The sequence below is a fragment of the Mastigoproctus giganteus genome, chromosome 7 (assembly GCF_048544385.1).
Source record: "Mastigoproctus giganteus isolate SK-2022 chromosome 7, ASM4854438v1, whole genome shotgun sequence".
Classification (NCBI taxonomy): domain Eukaryota; kingdom Metazoa; phylum Arthropoda; class Arachnida; order Uropygi; family Thelyphonidae; genus Mastigoproctus; species Mastigoproctus giganteus.
The window spans coordinates 174,768,679-174,788,375 of NC_143581.1; the positions used below are offsets into that span (position 1 = coordinate 174,768,679).

The 19,697-nt window shown below is 36.5% G+C and overlaps 1 protein-coding gene across 1 annotated transcript in view; it reads right to left on the reverse strand.

Moving 5' to 3' along the window:
* Trpm (transient receptor potential cation channel, subfamily M) overlaps window positions 1-19,697 on the reverse strand; it is a 715,965-nt gene that overhangs the window by 149,242 nt on the left and 547,026 nt on the right. Inside the window, exons 13-14 of the mRNA XM_090378481.1 lie at window positions 15,463-15,597; window positions 2,919-2,969 (exon numbers count right to left, since the gene is read on the reverse strand). Coding sequence (XP_090234607.1) covers window positions 2,919-2,969; window positions 15,463-15,597 — 186 coding nt within the window. The remainder of the gene's footprint in view (window positions 1-2,918; window positions 2,970-15,462; window positions 15,598-19,697) is intronic.

Here is a 19,697-nt window from a genome sequence, read left to right on the forward strand (position 1 = left end):
GCAACTTTTGCCCATCTCTGCTCCCACCTCTGTCAAAACCAGTTGGTTCTGTTGTTACTTCAGCCAAGGATAAAGCTGACCTGCTAGCATCCCATTTTTCTTCCAATTCCTGTATCAATGATCTTGGTAAAACACCTCCCACCATTCCCAACACATTCCATTCAATGCCTCCTGCAGTCTTCCATCAATAGGATGTCAGAAGGATTCTGACAAATCTTGATGCTAAGAAAGCTCCAGGTCCTGATGGTATTTCTCCACTTATTCTCAAAACTGTGCTCCTGAACTTACTCCTGTTCTATGCCGCCTTTTTTCACTTTGTTATTATTACAAAGGTGCTTTTCCTTCTGCTTGAAAATTGCTCATATCCAGCCAATTCCTAAAAAGGGTGACAAATCCCTCCCATCCAATTATCATCCCATTGCAATTACTTCTACTCTTTCTAAAATAATGGAGAAATCAATCAACTGCCAACTCTTAAACTACCTAGAAATCTTCCGCGTGATCAACGATCGCCAGTATGGATTCCGTCAGTGTCAATCCACTGGTGATATTCTGGCTTATGTTACCCAATTATGGACAAATTCAATGGAAAAGTTTGGTGAAACACAAGCAGTTGCTCTTGACATCTCAAAGGCTTTTGATCGTGTTTGGCATAAAGGTCTCCTAAACAAGTTTTCATCTTATGGTTTGCCAACTGTTTTTTGTAATTGATTATCCAGTTTTCTCTCTGATCGCTGATTGAGTGTGATGGTAGATGGCTCTCTGTCTTCTAACTTCTCCACTAATGCTGGTGTCCCCCAAGGTTCAGTTCTTTCCCCCAATCCTCTTGTATATTAATGACCTTCTTCCACTGATTGGAAATCCTATCCATAGTTTTGCCGACGATAGCACATTGCATTCCACTTTCCATTTTGAGAAACCTTGCCCTCCGCAATGAGCTTCAACTTCCTGAATATCCGCTACCAATTCCTTAAATGCCGATCTCCAGTGGGGCAAAGACAACTTAGTTGATTTCAATCCTTCTAAAACTCAGTCTTATCTTATATCTTGCAAAAAAAGGATTCTTCTGCTCCTATGCTTATCTTTAGTGACACTCCAATTTCTAGGCAAAATGATATCTCTTTTGGGGATTAACCTGACTTTTAATCTCTCTTGGCACAAGCACATTTCAAATATTGTTTCCTCTGCATCTAAAAAACTTGGTTTTTCTCTTTCACTTTTGGCGTTACTTTTTTTCCAAACAGCTGCTCACTCTGTACAAATCGCAAATCCGCCCTACCATGGAATATTGTTCCCACATCTGGGGCTCCCAAAATCTCAGGCTTCTAGATTCCATTTAGAAGAGGACAGTTAGGTTAATTAATGACTCCTCTCTAACAGAGTCTCTCCACTCGCTGTCTCATAGACGTACTGTTTCTACTGCATGCTTTTTCTACAGATACTTCCAATTATAGAAGCCAATTCTTCTGAATTGGCTTCTATAATTCCCGCTCTCTTTTTTTCAAAACAGTGCGAACATGTGCTGCCACCAGCCAATGTCCATTTACTGTCCAACTTCGAACTCACAGAACCAACTTTTCATCTTCCTCGTTTATTCATTCAATTGTCATTTTCTGGAACAACCTTCCTTAATACGTAGTTCCTGAAAATTACAGTCTACAGAAGTTCAAGTCTAATTTCAACAAATATCTTCTTTCATCTTCTCAACCTCCAACCCAAGCATGGTACTCAGTACTATAGGTTCTAATACCTCTTGTGTTTGGGGTTTTCATAAAAAACAAAAAACAAAAAAAAAGAAGGGAGGGGAAAAAAAAAACCATTTGTAGCAGGGATATGGAAACATTTTAAATGGGGAAAGTTTTAGCTGGTTAAAAAAAAGTGGGGCGGATGATCTATTAATTAGAATCATTAAGTCTTTCATTCACTGGCTTCAGTGAATGAGAGAATGGAATCATTTCTCTTCAGTGGATGGGGGATGAATGCCTAGAACCAAACTCTTGCATACAGTGCTGATTTGTAGAGAGGACTATTATGTGTGTATACAGTTTGAAATATCAGATAAAATAATTTCTGTGCTCTTAAAATTTTGTAAGGGACTTTCTAAGAAATGGCATTAATTAAAACTTTATATATGAATCTTAAATCCCTCAAATTTCTTTGCTGTTGTATGATCAAATACTGCTTTTTGTGTCATACTTCCCTCATCTTAAGGAGAAAAGCATATATGCTCTGTGAAGTCCATTATTTAACTGGAAAAAAAATTGCAAATACTTGTATTAGCCGCTGTTCTGTTGTAGTTTGTACATACTCATTGTGCCACCATTACTTAATTACCACTGCAACATTTAGTTTCCATTGGATACCTAACCATAGAGGAGGCTGTACCCCTTAACAACCTGACAATGCTCACAGTAGGTTCTCATACTGCTAAAGAAAGTGTTCAAGGGTCCAGAAAACAGCTTATACCTAGTGTAAGGTTCTGGGGATCTGAAAATTTCAAAACTTTGTCTTCCCATGCATGTTTAATGTGGATTTGGGTTTGGAGGGCTTGTGGCCACTCAGTTCAGGATATACCCTAATTCTTTTTGCCTGATACTATATAAGCTTGCTTTCTTGCAAGCTTATATAGTATCAGGTGTATGTGTGTGTGTGTGTGTGTGTGTGTAGGGGGATTATGATCCATTAGAAGGAACTGGGAAGGCTACTGCATCCCTAAAGTGCCTAACATAAGGTCCAAGGATTTCATACCTATACCTCACAACAAGCCACAGTTTCTCTCTCAAAGATGTGTGGCTCTGTATTATGCATAACATAGTATTAAGTCTGCTCAGATGAGAAATTTTAAATGGCATTCATCATAATGGGATTTTACTGCACTAATATAGATACAAATGCTAACAAAGAAGTAAAGAATCTACCTTTCTAACATCCCTCACAAGGTGCTGTAAAGTGTTACTAGGTCCATGTTTCTGGAATTACCAAAACAAAAATAATTATTATTTAATGTATATATTTCCATTCATTTAAGACTTATCTTTATTTGTCTATGAGAAGATATGATGATATTCATTAACACATTAGATATATTTTAACAAAGAGAGAATAATAGCAACTCTTACATTCAATTTTCTGTTAAATCAAAATTGAAACTTATAACTCTCTGAGCACTAGGGAGATCTGTGAGTAATAATGAAATAATGAAAAAAGGTATACTGTTCCCCAAAATCATGTTTATGGTTTTGGGAACAGTGCAAAAATGAATAAATACACAAATGTCTGGTAACAGAGACATGCTTCCATGAAGGAGCACCCTAGCATCACACTATGAAATTGTTGAATTCAAAAGCTCACACTTACATGACTGATGGAAAAGTAATTCTGTAGAAAGGCTCTCTCTGATTGGTAATCACAATACAACATTAATGTTATGGATAAGGAACATATGGGAAATTGGCTCCTCCTTCTCCTTCAATACTCACTTGCAGGTAAGAAGCTAGTTGGTGCCTGTATTTGCATCAAAGAAACTAAGACTATGAGGCATCAGTGTATTATGTTTATAAATTATGTCTATTTTGTGCTCAGTTTGCCTGTTTTGCTGTTGCAAAACCAAATTTCCAGGAATAAAAGCCACAACCTTCACCCAAGGCCGAGGAAGCAGGAAGTGTTATTACAAGAAGCTGATAAAACAAAGCACAACCTTCATAAAATTCCACCTGAATAGCCAAATTCGGAAGAAAACTTGTGTAGTAGTTGGATAACGGAACTTAGAGATTTGGATATTGCAGTGAGTACTAAAATGATAATAATAAAAGCATGGAAACGAGCAGCTGATATTGGGATACATAACTTTAAAGGAACTGAAACTAGATGTTATCACTTCAACCCAACCACAGTTTGAAAAAAATCCATAAGAATTCATACCATTTTGACAGGATTTTAAACGAGGCATTTTCACATAGTGTGGAAGGAAGAAAACATAACTATTACCCATGAGGGTGTTGACTCTAGGGCTTTCTCTTATTCAGAATTATACTAAAGAAGAGAGAGCTGTTCCCCCAAAATCTACATGTTCACAACATTATAATTCTCAGTTGATGCAACATTCAAATCTTGCTCCTTCATGACAGTATATAGATAAGACTCATGCAGAGAAGTTGCCTATCCAGTGGTGCAAACAACGTTAATATGGTGTGGAAATGTGACCATCCAGTAAAAGTATGGAATTTGTGAAAGCATGTAAATACATGCTTTCACAAATTCCATATCTATCATCTTGACAGAATAATATCAGCCACTTACAAGTTGCCGAAGTGCTGTCAAGATCATTGAATATGTGCATATATCAATGTACCAGTGAGTCACAGGGTGAGTAAATCAAATATCAACTGTGTACATTATCACTTATAAGTCTCAAATAACATTAATCCACAATGGGAAGATGAATTTTTTCTGAATAGGTAACAGAGTGGCTCAAACAACAAACTCTGTTGATAGGATTTTTTGGTCAGATAAACCAAACTATAAATTGAATGGATGAGTAAACAGAAAAGAGTACTGGACTATTGCTAATCCCATTACCAAATGAAGAAGCACATGAATCTGCCAAGTGCTACACAGTGTGTTAATTATGTTCATGTGGTTTATTCAGAACATTTTTATTTGATCACATGGTAAAGGGGTAGAATCTAACGTCTGAATTATATCATCAGCCCCAGTTTATATCTGTTATCTAGAAAATGTAAGACAGTGACAACATTTTATTTTACAACATGCTGTTCCCTCAAGTTGTCACTGTAATGTTCCCATCCAGTTTTTCCGGCCTAGTGCACATGGATGTTTTCCAGTGCCTTATAGTAAGAGATGCCATTATTACATTAAACCTGTAACAACCAACAAACTGAAAGAGCAAACTGCAAATGCACGTAGTACTCTTTGCTTCAAGTAACTTCAAGAGCTTCCCAACAGGATAAACCAGTTTTTGTGTGTTGAGTTCAAATATGTTCCGGGGTTTTCGCTAGCATATATAGTTTTCATAATACAATTGCTGATAATAGCAGTAAGTTAATTAAGATGATTTCATTACAAACATAGATAAAATAATACAGTACAATATAAAAATGTTGTGTGGCTGATTTCCTTTAGTGAAATTTGTCTGGAACGTTGCTGTACAACATCCAGAAGTAGTCTGCCAACATACATTCATTTCAGAAATAATTTTCCATTGACAGAATTGATGGATTTGTTTCCCCTGCTGTCATTCACTGTGCCAGTGTTTTCAAGAAAGAAGTCTAAATCTGAATGCAAGAATAAAATGTCAGCAGCATCCCATTTCTTTATATGTATTGAGCAGTTTCTGGACTCCATATTTGTAAGTAGAAAACCTGTGGTTACCCAAAAAATTTCCACAAAGTCATTTCAAAACCTGCCATGCTTTTAGTTCTGGGCATTCTTCGAAGCTTTCATCAAGCAGCTCCATGATTTGAGGCCCCACAAAGATTCCCTCTTCACTTTTGTAGCACCAATCTTAGATTCTCACCTAAGTTACAAAATCCTCTCAAATTCATCTTATCTATTGCTGTCAAAAAACTCTTCAATAAGCAAGATTTAATCTGAAGAAGTGGGAGGAATATCTTCATTGAAACCAATAATGGAACATACCAAGCACTACTTGTTCCTGGCTCATGCATGCTTTTTTGGGTCTGTGTGACTAGGAAACTAAAGTCAACTGGAGTCATGAATATTAAAATCACCAAGAAAATTACTTCACCTTTAGGAAAGTTGAACCAGAGAAAGTCAAATTTCAAAAAAAAAAGGAAGTCAAAGAGTTCCAAACAATTAGTGGAGCTGAGAAAATGATGGAGGGAACAGATGAATTTGACAGAATGGAATAAAGAAAGATCATAAGCCAGAGAAGATAAAAAAAAAAAAGCAGATTCCAAATTACTAAGTCTCTGACAGAGAATATCAGAGCAGGTATATACACAAGTACCACTTCTGAAGTAAAAGGAATTGGAGAGAGAGTAATTAGGTCAAATGAGATAAGTAGTGGTTGAATCAACCAATAGTTCGGATTGTCATTAAAAGTGGGGATTGGGAGACTAAACAGAAATGGAAATCACTAAGATCAGAACTGAGATGAAATGATTTTTGAAATGAATGAGGAAGTGTTTAGATCTTTTTGTAGATGGGTTTGTTCTATTAGTTTAGGTATTCATGATGCATTCAATAGATAAAATAAAAGTACAGGGGTGGAAATGATGCATGAAGTAATGAAATTTCTGGATAAAGCATACACACAAAAAGAATATATCCAGCTCCTTGACATAATATAGCCTTGACAATGTGCCTCACTTACATACTACTCAGACTCCCTCCAATCACTAGTGGCAGAATAGAGACATTCCTCCACTTGTTCTCAAAACTTGTGCTCCATAGCTTTCTCCTGTCCTGTGTCACCTTTTTACATGTTCTTATTCCACTGGTGTTTTTTCTTCTGCTTGGAAATTTGCTCATATCCAGCCAGGTCCTAAAAATGGTGAGAAATCTCTCTGATCAAATTATTGTCTCATTGTGCTTACATCTACTCTTTTCAAAATAATGGACAACTCCATTAATCATCAACTTTTAAATTATCTCAAAACTTTCCATCTGATCAATATTAGCTAATATGGATTTCATCAGTGTCAATCCACTGGTAATATAATGGCTTATGTTACCCATCTATGGACAAATTCAATGGAAAAGTTTGGTGAATCTCAAACAATTTCTCTTGACATTTATAAGTCTTTTGATCATGTTTGGCATAAAGGTCTTCTAAAAATGCTGACATCTTATGGACTGCTGATTTTTTTTTTGCAGCTGGGTATCTAGTTGTCTCTCTGACTGCTCTCTGCAGGAAACTGTATATGGCTCTTTGCCTTCTAACTTCTCCACTAATGCTAGTTCCTTCCCTAAAGTTCCGTTCTTCCTCTATTTCTCTTGTATATTAAATACCTTCTATGGCTGATTGGAAATCCAATCCATAGTTTTGCTTGTGATCGCACATTGCATTCCACCTTCAAGTGTAAGAAGCCTTGCCCTGCAAAAACAGCTTCAACTTCTCAAATATCCACCACCAATTCAATTAAATGCTGACCTCCACATAATACTCAATAGGGTAAAGAAAACTTAGTTAATTTCAATCCTTTTAAAACTCAGTCTTGTTATATATCTTGCAAAAAAAAGAGTTTACTGCTCTTCTGCTTAAATTTATCACATGTCTGTTCAGGGTTACCCTAATTTCTAATATCTCTCTCTCTCTCTCTCTCTCTCTCTCTCTCTCTCTCTCTCTCTCTCTCTCTCTCTCTCCCCCCTCTCCCCCCCTCTCTCTCTCTGCATAAGTACAACAAAATTATTACTAAAAACTTGGGTTTTTTTTGCTCTCAGCATTACTTTTCTACTAAACAACTACCCACTCTATACAAATCTCAAATTTGTTTAATCTTGGAACATTGTTTCCATATCTGGGGGTGGTACCCCAAAAACTTCTCTCTCAGGCTTTTAGACTCCATTCAAAAGAGAGCAGCCAGATTAATTTTAATGACCCATCTCTTAAAAAGTCTCTCCATTTTCTGTTTCATAGATGTTCTGTTTCTGTTGTGTGCCTCTTCTACAGATACTTCCATGGACATTGCTCTTCTAAATTGGCACCTCTAATTTCCCCCTCCCCCATTATCTTCCAAACCAGTTCAAACATGTGCCAGAACCAGTCAGCATCCATGTACTGTTCAACTTCAAACTCAAAGAATGAATTTTTCAAAGAGTACCCTTTTGTTCCCTTCACCAATCTGGTTGCCCTACTCTCCACCTGTTCCATCAGATCTAACATCCTTCCTAGAGTGAGGCCTCCAGACCTGTATACAGTACTCCCGATACAGCCTAACCATTGCCTTATACAAAGGAATAATCACTTCCTTATTCCTGCTAGAAAAGTTTCTGTATATCATTGACAAAAGCCCATAAGCTGTCCTGGCAGTATTTCTGCACTGATCAGAGAATTTCACGTTTCAATGCACAATTTCCCCCAGGACTTTTTCATTCTCTACTACCCTGAGTGTAGTACCATACAGTTGATATGTTACTCTGCAGTTATTGCTAACCATGTGCAGTACCTTGCATTTGTCAATGTTAAACTTCAACTGCCATTTATCAGCCCATTGACCCAATTTTCCTAGATCATGTTGCAGTAGCTCACCCTGATGACGGTCGTTAACCACCCTGCCAACCTTTGTATCATACGAAAACTTAGAGACATTATGCCTGATTATTACCTTCATCAATATTGTTGATAAATACCAAAAACAACAATGGACCCAGGACTGAACCCTGGGAAACTACACTAATAACATTAGTCCACGAAGAGTAATGCCCATTGATGGCCACTCTGTCTTCTTCCACTTAACCATCCCTTTATCTGCAGCAATAACATGCCCTTTATCTGCAGCAATAACATGCCCTTAATGCCATATTGCTCCAGTTTGCACAGCAGTCTTTTATGTGCAACAGTATCAAAAACGCTCCTGAAATCGAACTATGTGATATCAAAATTATTTTTTGCATACAGTTCATGGTCACTGCCTCATAGTAACCTATCAGATTGATTAGACAAGATTGCCCCTTGACAAATCCGTGCTGTGATTGCAGTATAATTGCATGCCTGTCCAAATAGTCCCACATTACTTCTTTAACCAATGATTCCATTATTTTCCCTGGAAGAGACATTAAGCTAATAGGTCTGTAATTACTCACGTTGTCTTTTGATCTCCCTTTGTGAATTGGGGATATATATTCGCATTTCTCCAGACTAGAGGGCCCTCCTTTGAATCCAAGGATGCTCTCATAATTATGGCTACGGGTTTACTTACCTCCTCTGCTGCCTCCCTTAATATAACTGGATATATTCCATCCCACCATGTGCCTTTTTTAGGTCCATCCTCAACAATTTCTCCTCCACTTTCCTTTCAGTTATCGCAAAGTCATTTAGCTCCTCATTAGAGTTTGACAAACTTCTGACATCCCCTTACTTAAAGAATTCCTCGTGAGAATGTAGATGCAAAATACCTATTCAATTTGTCCACAACCTGAGCAGGACCATTAACAGTTAACCCATAGACATCAATTCACCCAATGTGATTCAATCCCTTTCTTCTACTGTTAATATAATCACAGAACAATTTGCTGTTTTTCTTTGCATTATTTTCCAGAGAGTTCTCGTAATCTGCCTTAGCTTGCATAACCTCAGCCTCATTTTAGGAAGGATGCAGATTTACTTGAGCGTATACAGAGAAGGGCAACAAGATTGGTAAGGGGAATGAAGGGATCCTCTTACCAAGAGAGGCTTAAGTTCTGCAAATTGCAGTGGCTGGAGACTAGGCACCTGCGTGGTGATCTGATTGAGGTGTATAAGGCCTTGAATGGGTTGAGCACGCTGAATTCTGATGGGATCCTTCCACTTGTTCAGAATACGAACCTAAGGGGGCATAAATTCAAATTAAGAAAAGACAGATGTAGAATAGATGTGTGGAAATTTGCCTTTAGCCAGCGGGTGGTTAATTGCTAGAACAAACTTCCATCTGTCATTGTGGAAGTTGATAGGTTGCATAAATTTAAGGAGGAACTGGACAGGCATTTGGAGGGAATGGTGTGATTTTTTTTTTTTTTTTTTTTTTTGGCTGATGCTGCATAAGCTCATACACTTGCTTTCTTGCATCACATGCTACTATTACTACTATTACTATTACCTCCTTTGTGACTTGACACAGCCTAATTTATATCTACTATAGGCTTCTGTATCACCTGATAATTTATACGTAACTCATGCACTTTTCTTCTCTGCCACACATCTCAATAGTCAAGCTGACATCCATTTAGATCTAAGCCTTGAACAATAATTCTTTATTGGTATGAAAAGCCTAGTAGCTTCTTTGATTACTTTCCTGAATAATTCCCATTTAGAATTTGCTGTTGGTAACAACATCAGTTGGTCCCACAGCACACAATTTCATCCAGAATTTTTCAAACTCTAACCCTGTTAGAGTTTGATAAACATCTGGCTTCCATTTCCCTAAAGAATTCCACATGTGTGACTGTAGATGCAAAATACTCATTCAGTTTGTCAGATACCTGAGCAGAATTATCAACAATCGAACCAGTAATATCAAGTGGACCAATTTGATTCATCCACTTCCTTCTAGAGTTTATGTAAGTAAAAAAGTCTTTGCTGTTTTCCTTTGCATCCTTTGCCAAAAATTTATCATTATCTGTCTTCGCTTGCCTAAACTCACTTGTGACTTTATTACAGATTACGTTATATCTACGAGGGTCCAAAAAGTAAGGTAACACATTTTTTCTCTCGATGATGTTTAATAATACGAAGTTGAAATTACACACCAAGAAATATGTGAACATGCACTACTTCTCCACAAAGTCTCCAGTTTTATTGATGCACTTGTCCCAACAATGGATCAGTTTATCAATACCAGTACTGAAGAAGTCCATGCCCACACGCAGTAACCAAAGTCACACCGCCTGATGAACTTCCTCATCCGCAGTGAAATGCTTTCCTGAAAGGTGTTTTTTTAAGGGCCAAATAAATGGAAGTCCGAAGGCACTAAGTCTGGGCTGTAGGGGGGATGTGACGGAGTTTCCCAATGATTACGGTGCAACCACTCACGAGTGGTGTGCGCAGTGTGTGGAGTTGCATTGTCGTGCAACAAAATCATGGTGCTTGTCAGGAGTCCTTGTCATTTGCGTTGAATGTTGGCTTTCAGTTTTTCCAACATTGCACAGCAAAGCTGTGCACTGATTGTTCCTCCCTTCGGCAAAAAATCCACCAACAGAACGCCTTGGCGATCCCAGAAAACACTGGCCATTCATTTCCGGACACTGGGAATAGTTTTGAATTTTTTGGGCACAGCACAGGAGATTGTGTATGTTTCCAGATCATGGAGTCTTGTTTGCTCTCCGGTGTAAAGTGATGAACCCATGTTTCGTCTGCTGTGACTATGTAAGCAAGAAAATCCTCTCCTTCATTGCAACAGATTCTCCAAATGCATCCCCATGTGTTTTGCTTTGTCCTCCACTGACAATTGTCGTGGCACCCAGCGGCAGCACACATTTCGAAAGCCAAGGACATCGTGAACAGTCAACTTACTCATGTTCACTATTTGTGCAATTTCACACAGTTTCACTCGCCTGTTTTCAAGAATGATGCCCTTAATATGCAAATTGTTGTCTTTTGTCTTGCTCGATGAAGGCCTGCCCACCCGATGTCAATCTACAATGTCAACATGGCCCACTTTAAATTCATTGCACCAAAAACACACCTGCTTCTTTGTCATCACCTTTTTGCCATACACAGCAACCAGTTCACGGTGAATGTCACTTGGTGAAGACCCTTTTTCTTGCAAAAAGTGAATAACTTCACAAACACCTGTTTTGGACCACACTTGCATGATAGCCGCCATTTTGCAACTGGAATCTGCTGTGAGGCGACAGTACCACCGCAACATTGCACTGGCAGTCTTTTTGAACGTTATTAATGGGTCTATCTGTTCACCGCTTTTCATCTCATTCCCCTTCACCATTATTAAGAAAAAAAATGTGTTACCTTACTTTTCGGAAACCCCTCATACAATGGCTTCTGTGTCACCTGATAATTTATATGCATCCCATACATATTTCTTCTGTGCCAAGAGTCTCATTAGTTCATCTGATATCCATTCAGGCCTAAACTATGAACAGTATTTCTTAGGTGGCATGAAAAGCTTCCATGATTAAGATTTTGCTATTTAGAATTTGCTATTGGTAACATCATCAGTCGGTCTCACAGTATAAATTTAAAAACTGCATGAGACCACTGTAGTCTCCTTTACAAAAGCAAAAACCCTTCCTTTTACTCTTAATGCTGGTTATATCATGCTTTAAGTAAATCCAACATCAATACAAAGCTACCCAGTGGTCCTTTATCTGCAGATTCTTAATAATAATCCCTGCTGATAATCTTAACAATAATCCCTGCTGATAATCTGATCAAGGGTATTACTACCTGTGGTTGCCTTTCTAATATGCTGCTGTAGAAAACAGTCATCCAATAAATCCACAAAAGTATTGCTAGTGTGCAGGTGACCAACCCACAATTTGAAGTCAATATCTGGAAAGTTAAAATCTTCCATTAGAAGAAATTCTGATTTACTCTCCCACTCTATTCTATATACAGTTGTTTGTTGTACTCATGAGATCCATTAGGCCTATAACCCTCTCCTATCCTCATTTTTGCTTTTCCAGTGCTTATGTCACAAAAAATTGACACAACATTTCACTGGCCACCTATGTCAACTGGATGAACTGCCTTAGTTTTTATGTGTTTCTTAACTAAGAGCATAACTCCCCTCCTGTCCTTTCTGTACATATTGTATTCCCCATATTCAAATTCTGTATCCCCTATACCTGAGTTACACCGTGTCTCTGATATCCCAACAATGTCTGCATTTGATGTCTTGACCAGCACTTCAAATCCATCAAATTAATTCACTCTGCTCCTAGCATTGGTATACATGCAAGTATAAATGCACCTGTTCTTACTCTTAGTTACCCTAACACAGCCTATATCTTTACTTGTTCCATGATGACTCCCATCATTTGTTGAAATCCCTGGCACCTTGCTTTTAAGTCTGCTGCTCATTCCAATTGAAGCAGTGCAATAATCACTTTCACTTCTGCCTGCGGCTCTTGTGAAGCAATTCATCTTTATATCTCCTGAAGCTAGCAGTTTTTCGACCCACCTAACACTGCCCCAAGAACATCAGCAAATATTCTTGCACCCTTTCTATCTAATTGTATCTCATCTCTGTAGAAGCAGTCTCTCCTGTTAACAAGCACAGACCAGGCTGAGAAAAATACTAACCCATTAGCCTTGCCAAATCTCTCCAGAGCCGAACTGATTGACAAGGCTCTTATCGTATACTCCCTCCTATCGTGTCTGGGCAGAATTGCAGACACTTTCAAATTTAACTCTAACTCACAACGTTTTTCCAAGATTGACCTGTACTTGTTAAACTATGCAGGTCTGCAGATCTCCTACTCTTAATGTCATTACTTTCAATGTGTACAACAAATCCAGGCTATACGCAAATCCTTATTCAGGCTATAGAAAGATGACTATTGATTAGATACATAAAAATATTCCACTTCCCCATACAGCTGTTGTGTCCTCCTCAGCAAAGAGCTAAGCAGAACAGAATGGCCAAATAAATGCATATATCCTCTTTTTTATGAAAAAGTGTGTATGAATTTGTTTGGCTATTCTTTGAGGAAACATTTTAGACTGTGAATATATAATTGAGATAGCCTAATATCTGAGATCCACTAACAAATATATAAATAGGGACACCAAGTAATCAGGACTACATCTAGTCAATAGTCGTCTTTCTATTAACTGGATTACTTGGTGATCGCATTTATGTATTTGTTAGCAGGTCTCAGATAAATATATATTTATGGTGTATAAGTTTTTGAGGCAACAGCACTTTATGCATTTTTGTCTATGGTCTTTGAAGAGATTAGAAATTTACATTTTCTAGTCCACTAATATAGTGCATCCTCTAATACATTACAGATCTAACGTTTGTCTGATTTATTGCTTAACGTTTTTATGCTCATTAGTTAAGGTCAGGTCATTAATTTAATTTGAGACTTTTTTAATCATGTTATTAAATGTTAGTCAAGTTTTCGTTTGATTTGTTTTAATATGGTGTTTTTTCTTGGTTTTTCATTATTTGAGTTCAATTTATTTCTATTCCTTCCCTTTCATCTGTAATTATAACATGGTTTATGGTTTTCCTGGAGTTAAAAAAGCTTGTGGTCAACTTATATATATATATAAAAAAAAAGAAAAAAAGAGAGAGATGCATGAGTTTGTTTATTTGGATTTTCTGTTCGGGTATGGACCCCAAAATGTGTGGTAGGGAGTCCTGTTGTAGTGCTACTCATGCATTGCGCAATCTGTCCAGTAATGCCTGCACATTGTCAGGTGATAGTCATAGCATCAAATATCCTTTCCCAGTAGGTCTCAAACAAGCTCAATTAGGTTGAGATCAGATGAATGGTAGCCACGAGAGGATAGAGAATTCATTGTCATGTTCCCGAAACTAGTTAGAAACCTGCAGGGCCTTGTGGCACAGAGCACTGTCTTGTTGATAGATGCTGGAGTTGTCTGGATATACAGACAACTCCAGCATGAAAGGGATATACTTGGTCAGTGATAATAAAAAGGTAGGTGTTCCCATCGAGCTATTAATTAACGGTGATCAGAGGACCCAGGGCATGTCACAAAAACAGTATATTGGTCCTTTTATTGTACTGGGTGGTAGCCAGGTCACTGTGACTCTCAGGATGGGTGCAGGACAATATAGACACATGATGCTCACAATGGGCATCAACCACACATGGCTATCTGATGTGTGACCATTGGCTAGTTGTTCGACTGCCACAGATCCAATTATGGTAAACTCATGACACTACAGAGAGGTAGCACTTAACCAGGTTGTGTAGTTAAGATACTGGCACCTGCACGTGTTCCCCCCCACCCCAAAATCATTCCATATTTTAAACTGGAAACAACTCAATGCTGATCAGTTCTTCCTTGCAGACACTCAAAAACTGATCACTACACGTGTGAACTATAATCTTATATCAGCCATACCAAATTTTGAGCTATTACCAGCACCACAAACCAGCGGCGCCTCCGTAGCCGGGTGGGCAGGAGCAGCAGTGCATAGCACACGCTTCTTGATTAGACCGGGGTTTGAGCCCGTGACCACCAAATACAGAGGATGTGGAAAGGTCAGGGAATGACCACTGCATATCCCGGAGCAATATGGCCTTAGTTGCTAATGCTCCTAAAAACCAAATAACAAACAAACAGCACCACAAACCAGTCCAATCCTACCCAAGGAGAACATTGCTAATACAAAGTCAATTCAGTGTATATTCATAGTTTATAATGTTTGAGGCAACAGCCCTCTTTATGTGTTCTTGTCTATGCATTAATATACATTCTTATTACTAAATAGTCTATGCAGAGTGATACACAATATGAAATTGTGATATCAATACAGTTAACGACAGAATTATACAAGGTTCTAAAATAAACTAATTAATGCTAAACATGAAGATCCATTAATGTCACTGTGTCCTCTTCCGGTGGTTCTGAATAATAACTAATGTCATTATTTATAATTTTTATATTTTTATCACATAGAAAAATTGAATGATGATTTGCTAAATTTGTCTGCAGAAACAAACTTTTGTAAACAGAATTATTATTAAATTTACACAGAGTAATGGACTTTTTATAACATCCTGTAATTTCTCATATTGGAATACTCTGCTACAAACAAAAATAAATATTTTCAGTTGCCTTACCGTATTATAGAGTTCTTCTAAACGAGGAATAGTAAGGAACTTTTGCATGCTTACTCCATTCTCTATTAAGAGCTTCACAAAATCCACACTATCCATTACCAAGGAATCCATCATCGCTTGATCTAAAGCACCAGGCTGATTAACAGATAAAAAAGAAAAGAAAACATTCTAAATATATATATATAATGTTACAGTGGATGAAAAAGGTTTTTCGTTGATAAAATAGTTTTGGTTAATGAAAGGTTAATAAGTCAGGTATGACAGATGCACCTAAAAGCACAAAGCAGCATTAAAGGATGCAAGAGTATATATACAAGTTTGTATTAATATATTGAATAAAGTATGCGTAAATGGATGTGAAAATTACACAGAGTGCCAGAAACTAGAAGGGTGAGGATAGTAGAAAAGGAAGTGTAGTAGATATGTTAAAGGTGAAAGAAAGAAAATCAGTCAGAAAGTAATGCTTCCTTTTCTCTCTTTAGACTGCAATCATATGTGAGTGATAGTTATCTCAGTAACGCACTGGAACATTCAATAAGATTTGTACAACAGTCTGATCTGATAGATAGTAGCATCGCCACAGTAGATTAGAAAATGGAGGTGCTAAATGAGCAGTTAAAACAATAGGCAGTGATAGAATTCTTAGTTACCAAAGGCAAGAACCTGATTTGTATACTCAAATATGGCTACACAAATGTGAATGTGAATATTGTTTGATATGGTAAAATGCATTGGTGAAATGAATGATATGGTAAAATGCATTGATGAAATGAATGATATGGTAAAATGCATTGATATGGTAATTTGATATGGTAAAATGCATTGATGAAATGAATGATATGGTAAAATGCATTGATATGGTAATTTGATATGGTAAAATGCATTGATGAAATGATAGGAGAAGCAGTTAGGTTATTGTCTTATGTAGCAACATAAAAAAATATCTTTAGGATTCATTGTCTTCAGAAAACAGAGCAAATTTGGATTGCTATTTGAATTAATCCCTGGTTAATGTGATGTGATGAACAGTTTCAATTGCAGTCCAATGTTTACTCTTTGTTTTTTACACTGTAATAGAGATATTCTCTCTCTTGCTCTCTCAATATTGCTCCTCAATGAAAATTTCAGGCCCTACTCAAGTACCCACAACTAAGGTCGCAATAAAATGTGCATTGACTGTAATGCCACATCCATCCCTATATACCAAATCTTGCACCTTCAGACTATCATCTCTTTGGTTCTTTGAAGAAAGGTCTGAATAGACAATATTACATAGCTAACAACAGTGGAAAATGTTCTGGGAAAACAGATGAACAACTTGCAGAAGCAAAATAAATTAAAAGTAACAACCTTCATCAATGTTATGACTATATTAGATGTAACTTTCACATATGTCTCTTGTAAACTGCAGAAAATAAAAATTAGGAGGCATTACTTTCTGACTATAGTGTATGTATACGACAATCATATACATAACACAGTGTTTCATAACACATAGGCTGTACTTTCAGGAACAATTCAGAACCTGTAAACAACGAAAAAAGTTTATATAAAAGTCTGCTTGATTCTGATTGGTTATAGAGCTATCGCTGTTTTAATTTTTAAAAACGAGTATGGAGTTTTCAATGGTAAAGAAATAATAAAACTAATAAAATAATAAATACAAATAAGTAGACACATACATAATCAAATGTTTATTCATACTAGGTACATGTTTACTTATTCTTATTTATTTTTATTATTTTTTAACACTAAAAAACTCCACAGCCATTTTAAAAAATTTAAACACCCATGCTCCATAATCATTGAGAATTAAATACATGTTTATGTGAACTTTTTTCATTGTTTCTAGGTCCCAAATCAATATATATATATATATATATATATATATATATAGGCAATCCTCGTATAACACGGTAATTAGGTTCCTATAAAATCTTGTGTAGTATGTTCTGACACAAACGTACTACATGAGATTTTATAGGAACCTAACTACCGCGTTATATATATATATATATATATATATATATATTGAATCAGGACCTAGAAACAATGAAAAAAGTTCACATAAACATGTATTTAATTCTCGGTGATTATGGAGTATGGGTGTTTCTTTTTTTTCCTTTTTTTTTTTTTAGTTAGGTTCCTATAAAATCTCATGTAGTGTGAAACCATGTTATACAGGACTAAGAACCAGTACAAAAGGGGGGGGGGGTTACATTCCTTGAGCACTTACCATCACTTCCACTAGAAGCTAACAAAAATACACCATCTTTCTGTGTCATTGACATTGAAAACTTGATGTGGTGTGTATCCATGCTCTTCAATAATTTTTTGAAATTTCCCAGCATACTTCTTGGCAGCTTCATTATCAGCCGATGCACTTTCCCCCTGAATTCTTACGTTATGCAATGAGAAGTCGTTTTTAAATCGCTCAAACCAACCCTTTACAAGCAACAAACTCTGGGTTAGCAGAAGATTCTCCATTTTATTTTACATGGTTATAAATTTTTAGTCTCTTTTGTTTAATTACATTGCCACCTAATAGGATCCTTTTTTTGCTGCTATCATCAATCTAAATGCCGAGTGCTTTTTCCATTTTCTCAATTATTGGCACTTGGGAACGAGCTATCATATTTGGGGAAATTATTAAAGATCCTTCATCAACAGCAGTTCTAATTTTCTGTTCATTTTTTTTATGGTCCAGATTGTTGCTTCATTTAAATTCAAACATTTTGCAATGCATACATTTCCTCCTTTTTTAAGATGATCTAAAATTTGTATCTTTGATTCTAGAGAAATAAAGTTTCTTTTGAGCGGTGCTTTTTTACTTTCCTTAGGCATAATTTAGGGCTGGAATTTAATTCATAACAAAGAAATTATTCCAATATGGTTCTTAAGAACAAAGTTTAGTGATACATACCTGGAAAAATTTATAAACGATCAAACAAAAACCAAAATAACCTTACGAAAACCTTAAAAGTCACGAGCTGCACACTTCAAAGTCACAATTTTTAGGATCTCAAACAAGTACAATTTCAATAGCACAGAACCTAACACACAGATTTCCTAATAATTTTTTTTTTTTTTGCATAATGACTAGCGAGTCAACAGCGAGGATTCACAAAATTGAAAAATTACATCCAACGTAATAGCAGGGCTTTCCCCGCACAAAAACTCAAAAATACCCTGTTATGCAAGGTATGCTGCAATTTTCAAACCGTGTTAGAGCGAAACCATGTTGTAGAAGTACCGTGTTATATGGGGACTGTCTGTATATATATTGACTGTCATGATTATCAATGAAAGAATTTTTTTTTATTTAACTTCCCTATAATCTGTGTAAAATAAACAATATATAACACCAGTTATCAATATTAGTTTGAATTAATCAATAATTAATTCAACAAAAAATAAATAAAAATGCTTTCTTAATACAAACTGAATATGAACTAGTATGGTGCATCATCCAGAGGAAGCATATTTTTGAATATCATGGAGGAAGAAGTGCTTCAACTGTTAGGAACTGTATGCAGAGACATCTTAATGTGTCATAAAAAGAACAAATCTGTAATCCTATTTATTCTTTTCCAGACGGATAACTTCTTGAATACTTCTTGTATCTTATAAGTTATTTTTAATTTTTTATTTCTAAAACTAAAACTAGAACTAAATCATTTACAAGTTGCCTGGGTTGCTTCACTATAGTAATTCTTAGAGAAAAGTTCTAGTCTAGTTTCAGAGAACGGCACACTATGGCCAGAGCTACCAATGCACCATAAATTTACTTGTTAATTATATTAGTTTGGAAACAGAAACTAAGAGAAGCAAAAATTAAGGACTTCCAATGAAACCACTCCAGTTAAGCCAAACTAAGAATTAATAGTGTGTGTGTGTGTGTGTGTGTGTGGATATACAGTGACTTCTTAATTTACATTCCAGAACTTCTCACACAATTTAAAATCATGCATAATGTAAATAATCACCAAAAAATGCAATAATAGGCCTATGAGAGTAGCTCTTACATCTAGGCATGTACCCGTTGTAACCTTTAAGGGCACAAGGGTTTTGATAGTGATAAATGCACACAGGTTTCAGTTTATGATTCTCCGTGTTTGCCAATCTTTCGCCACCTTAAAGCCAGGAACAACGTTTTCAGCAATGGAAATATAAATGTGATCAGGAATTTTTTTCCAATATGAAACTGTTTCGTTAAGGTTGAATGTCTGTTTGGG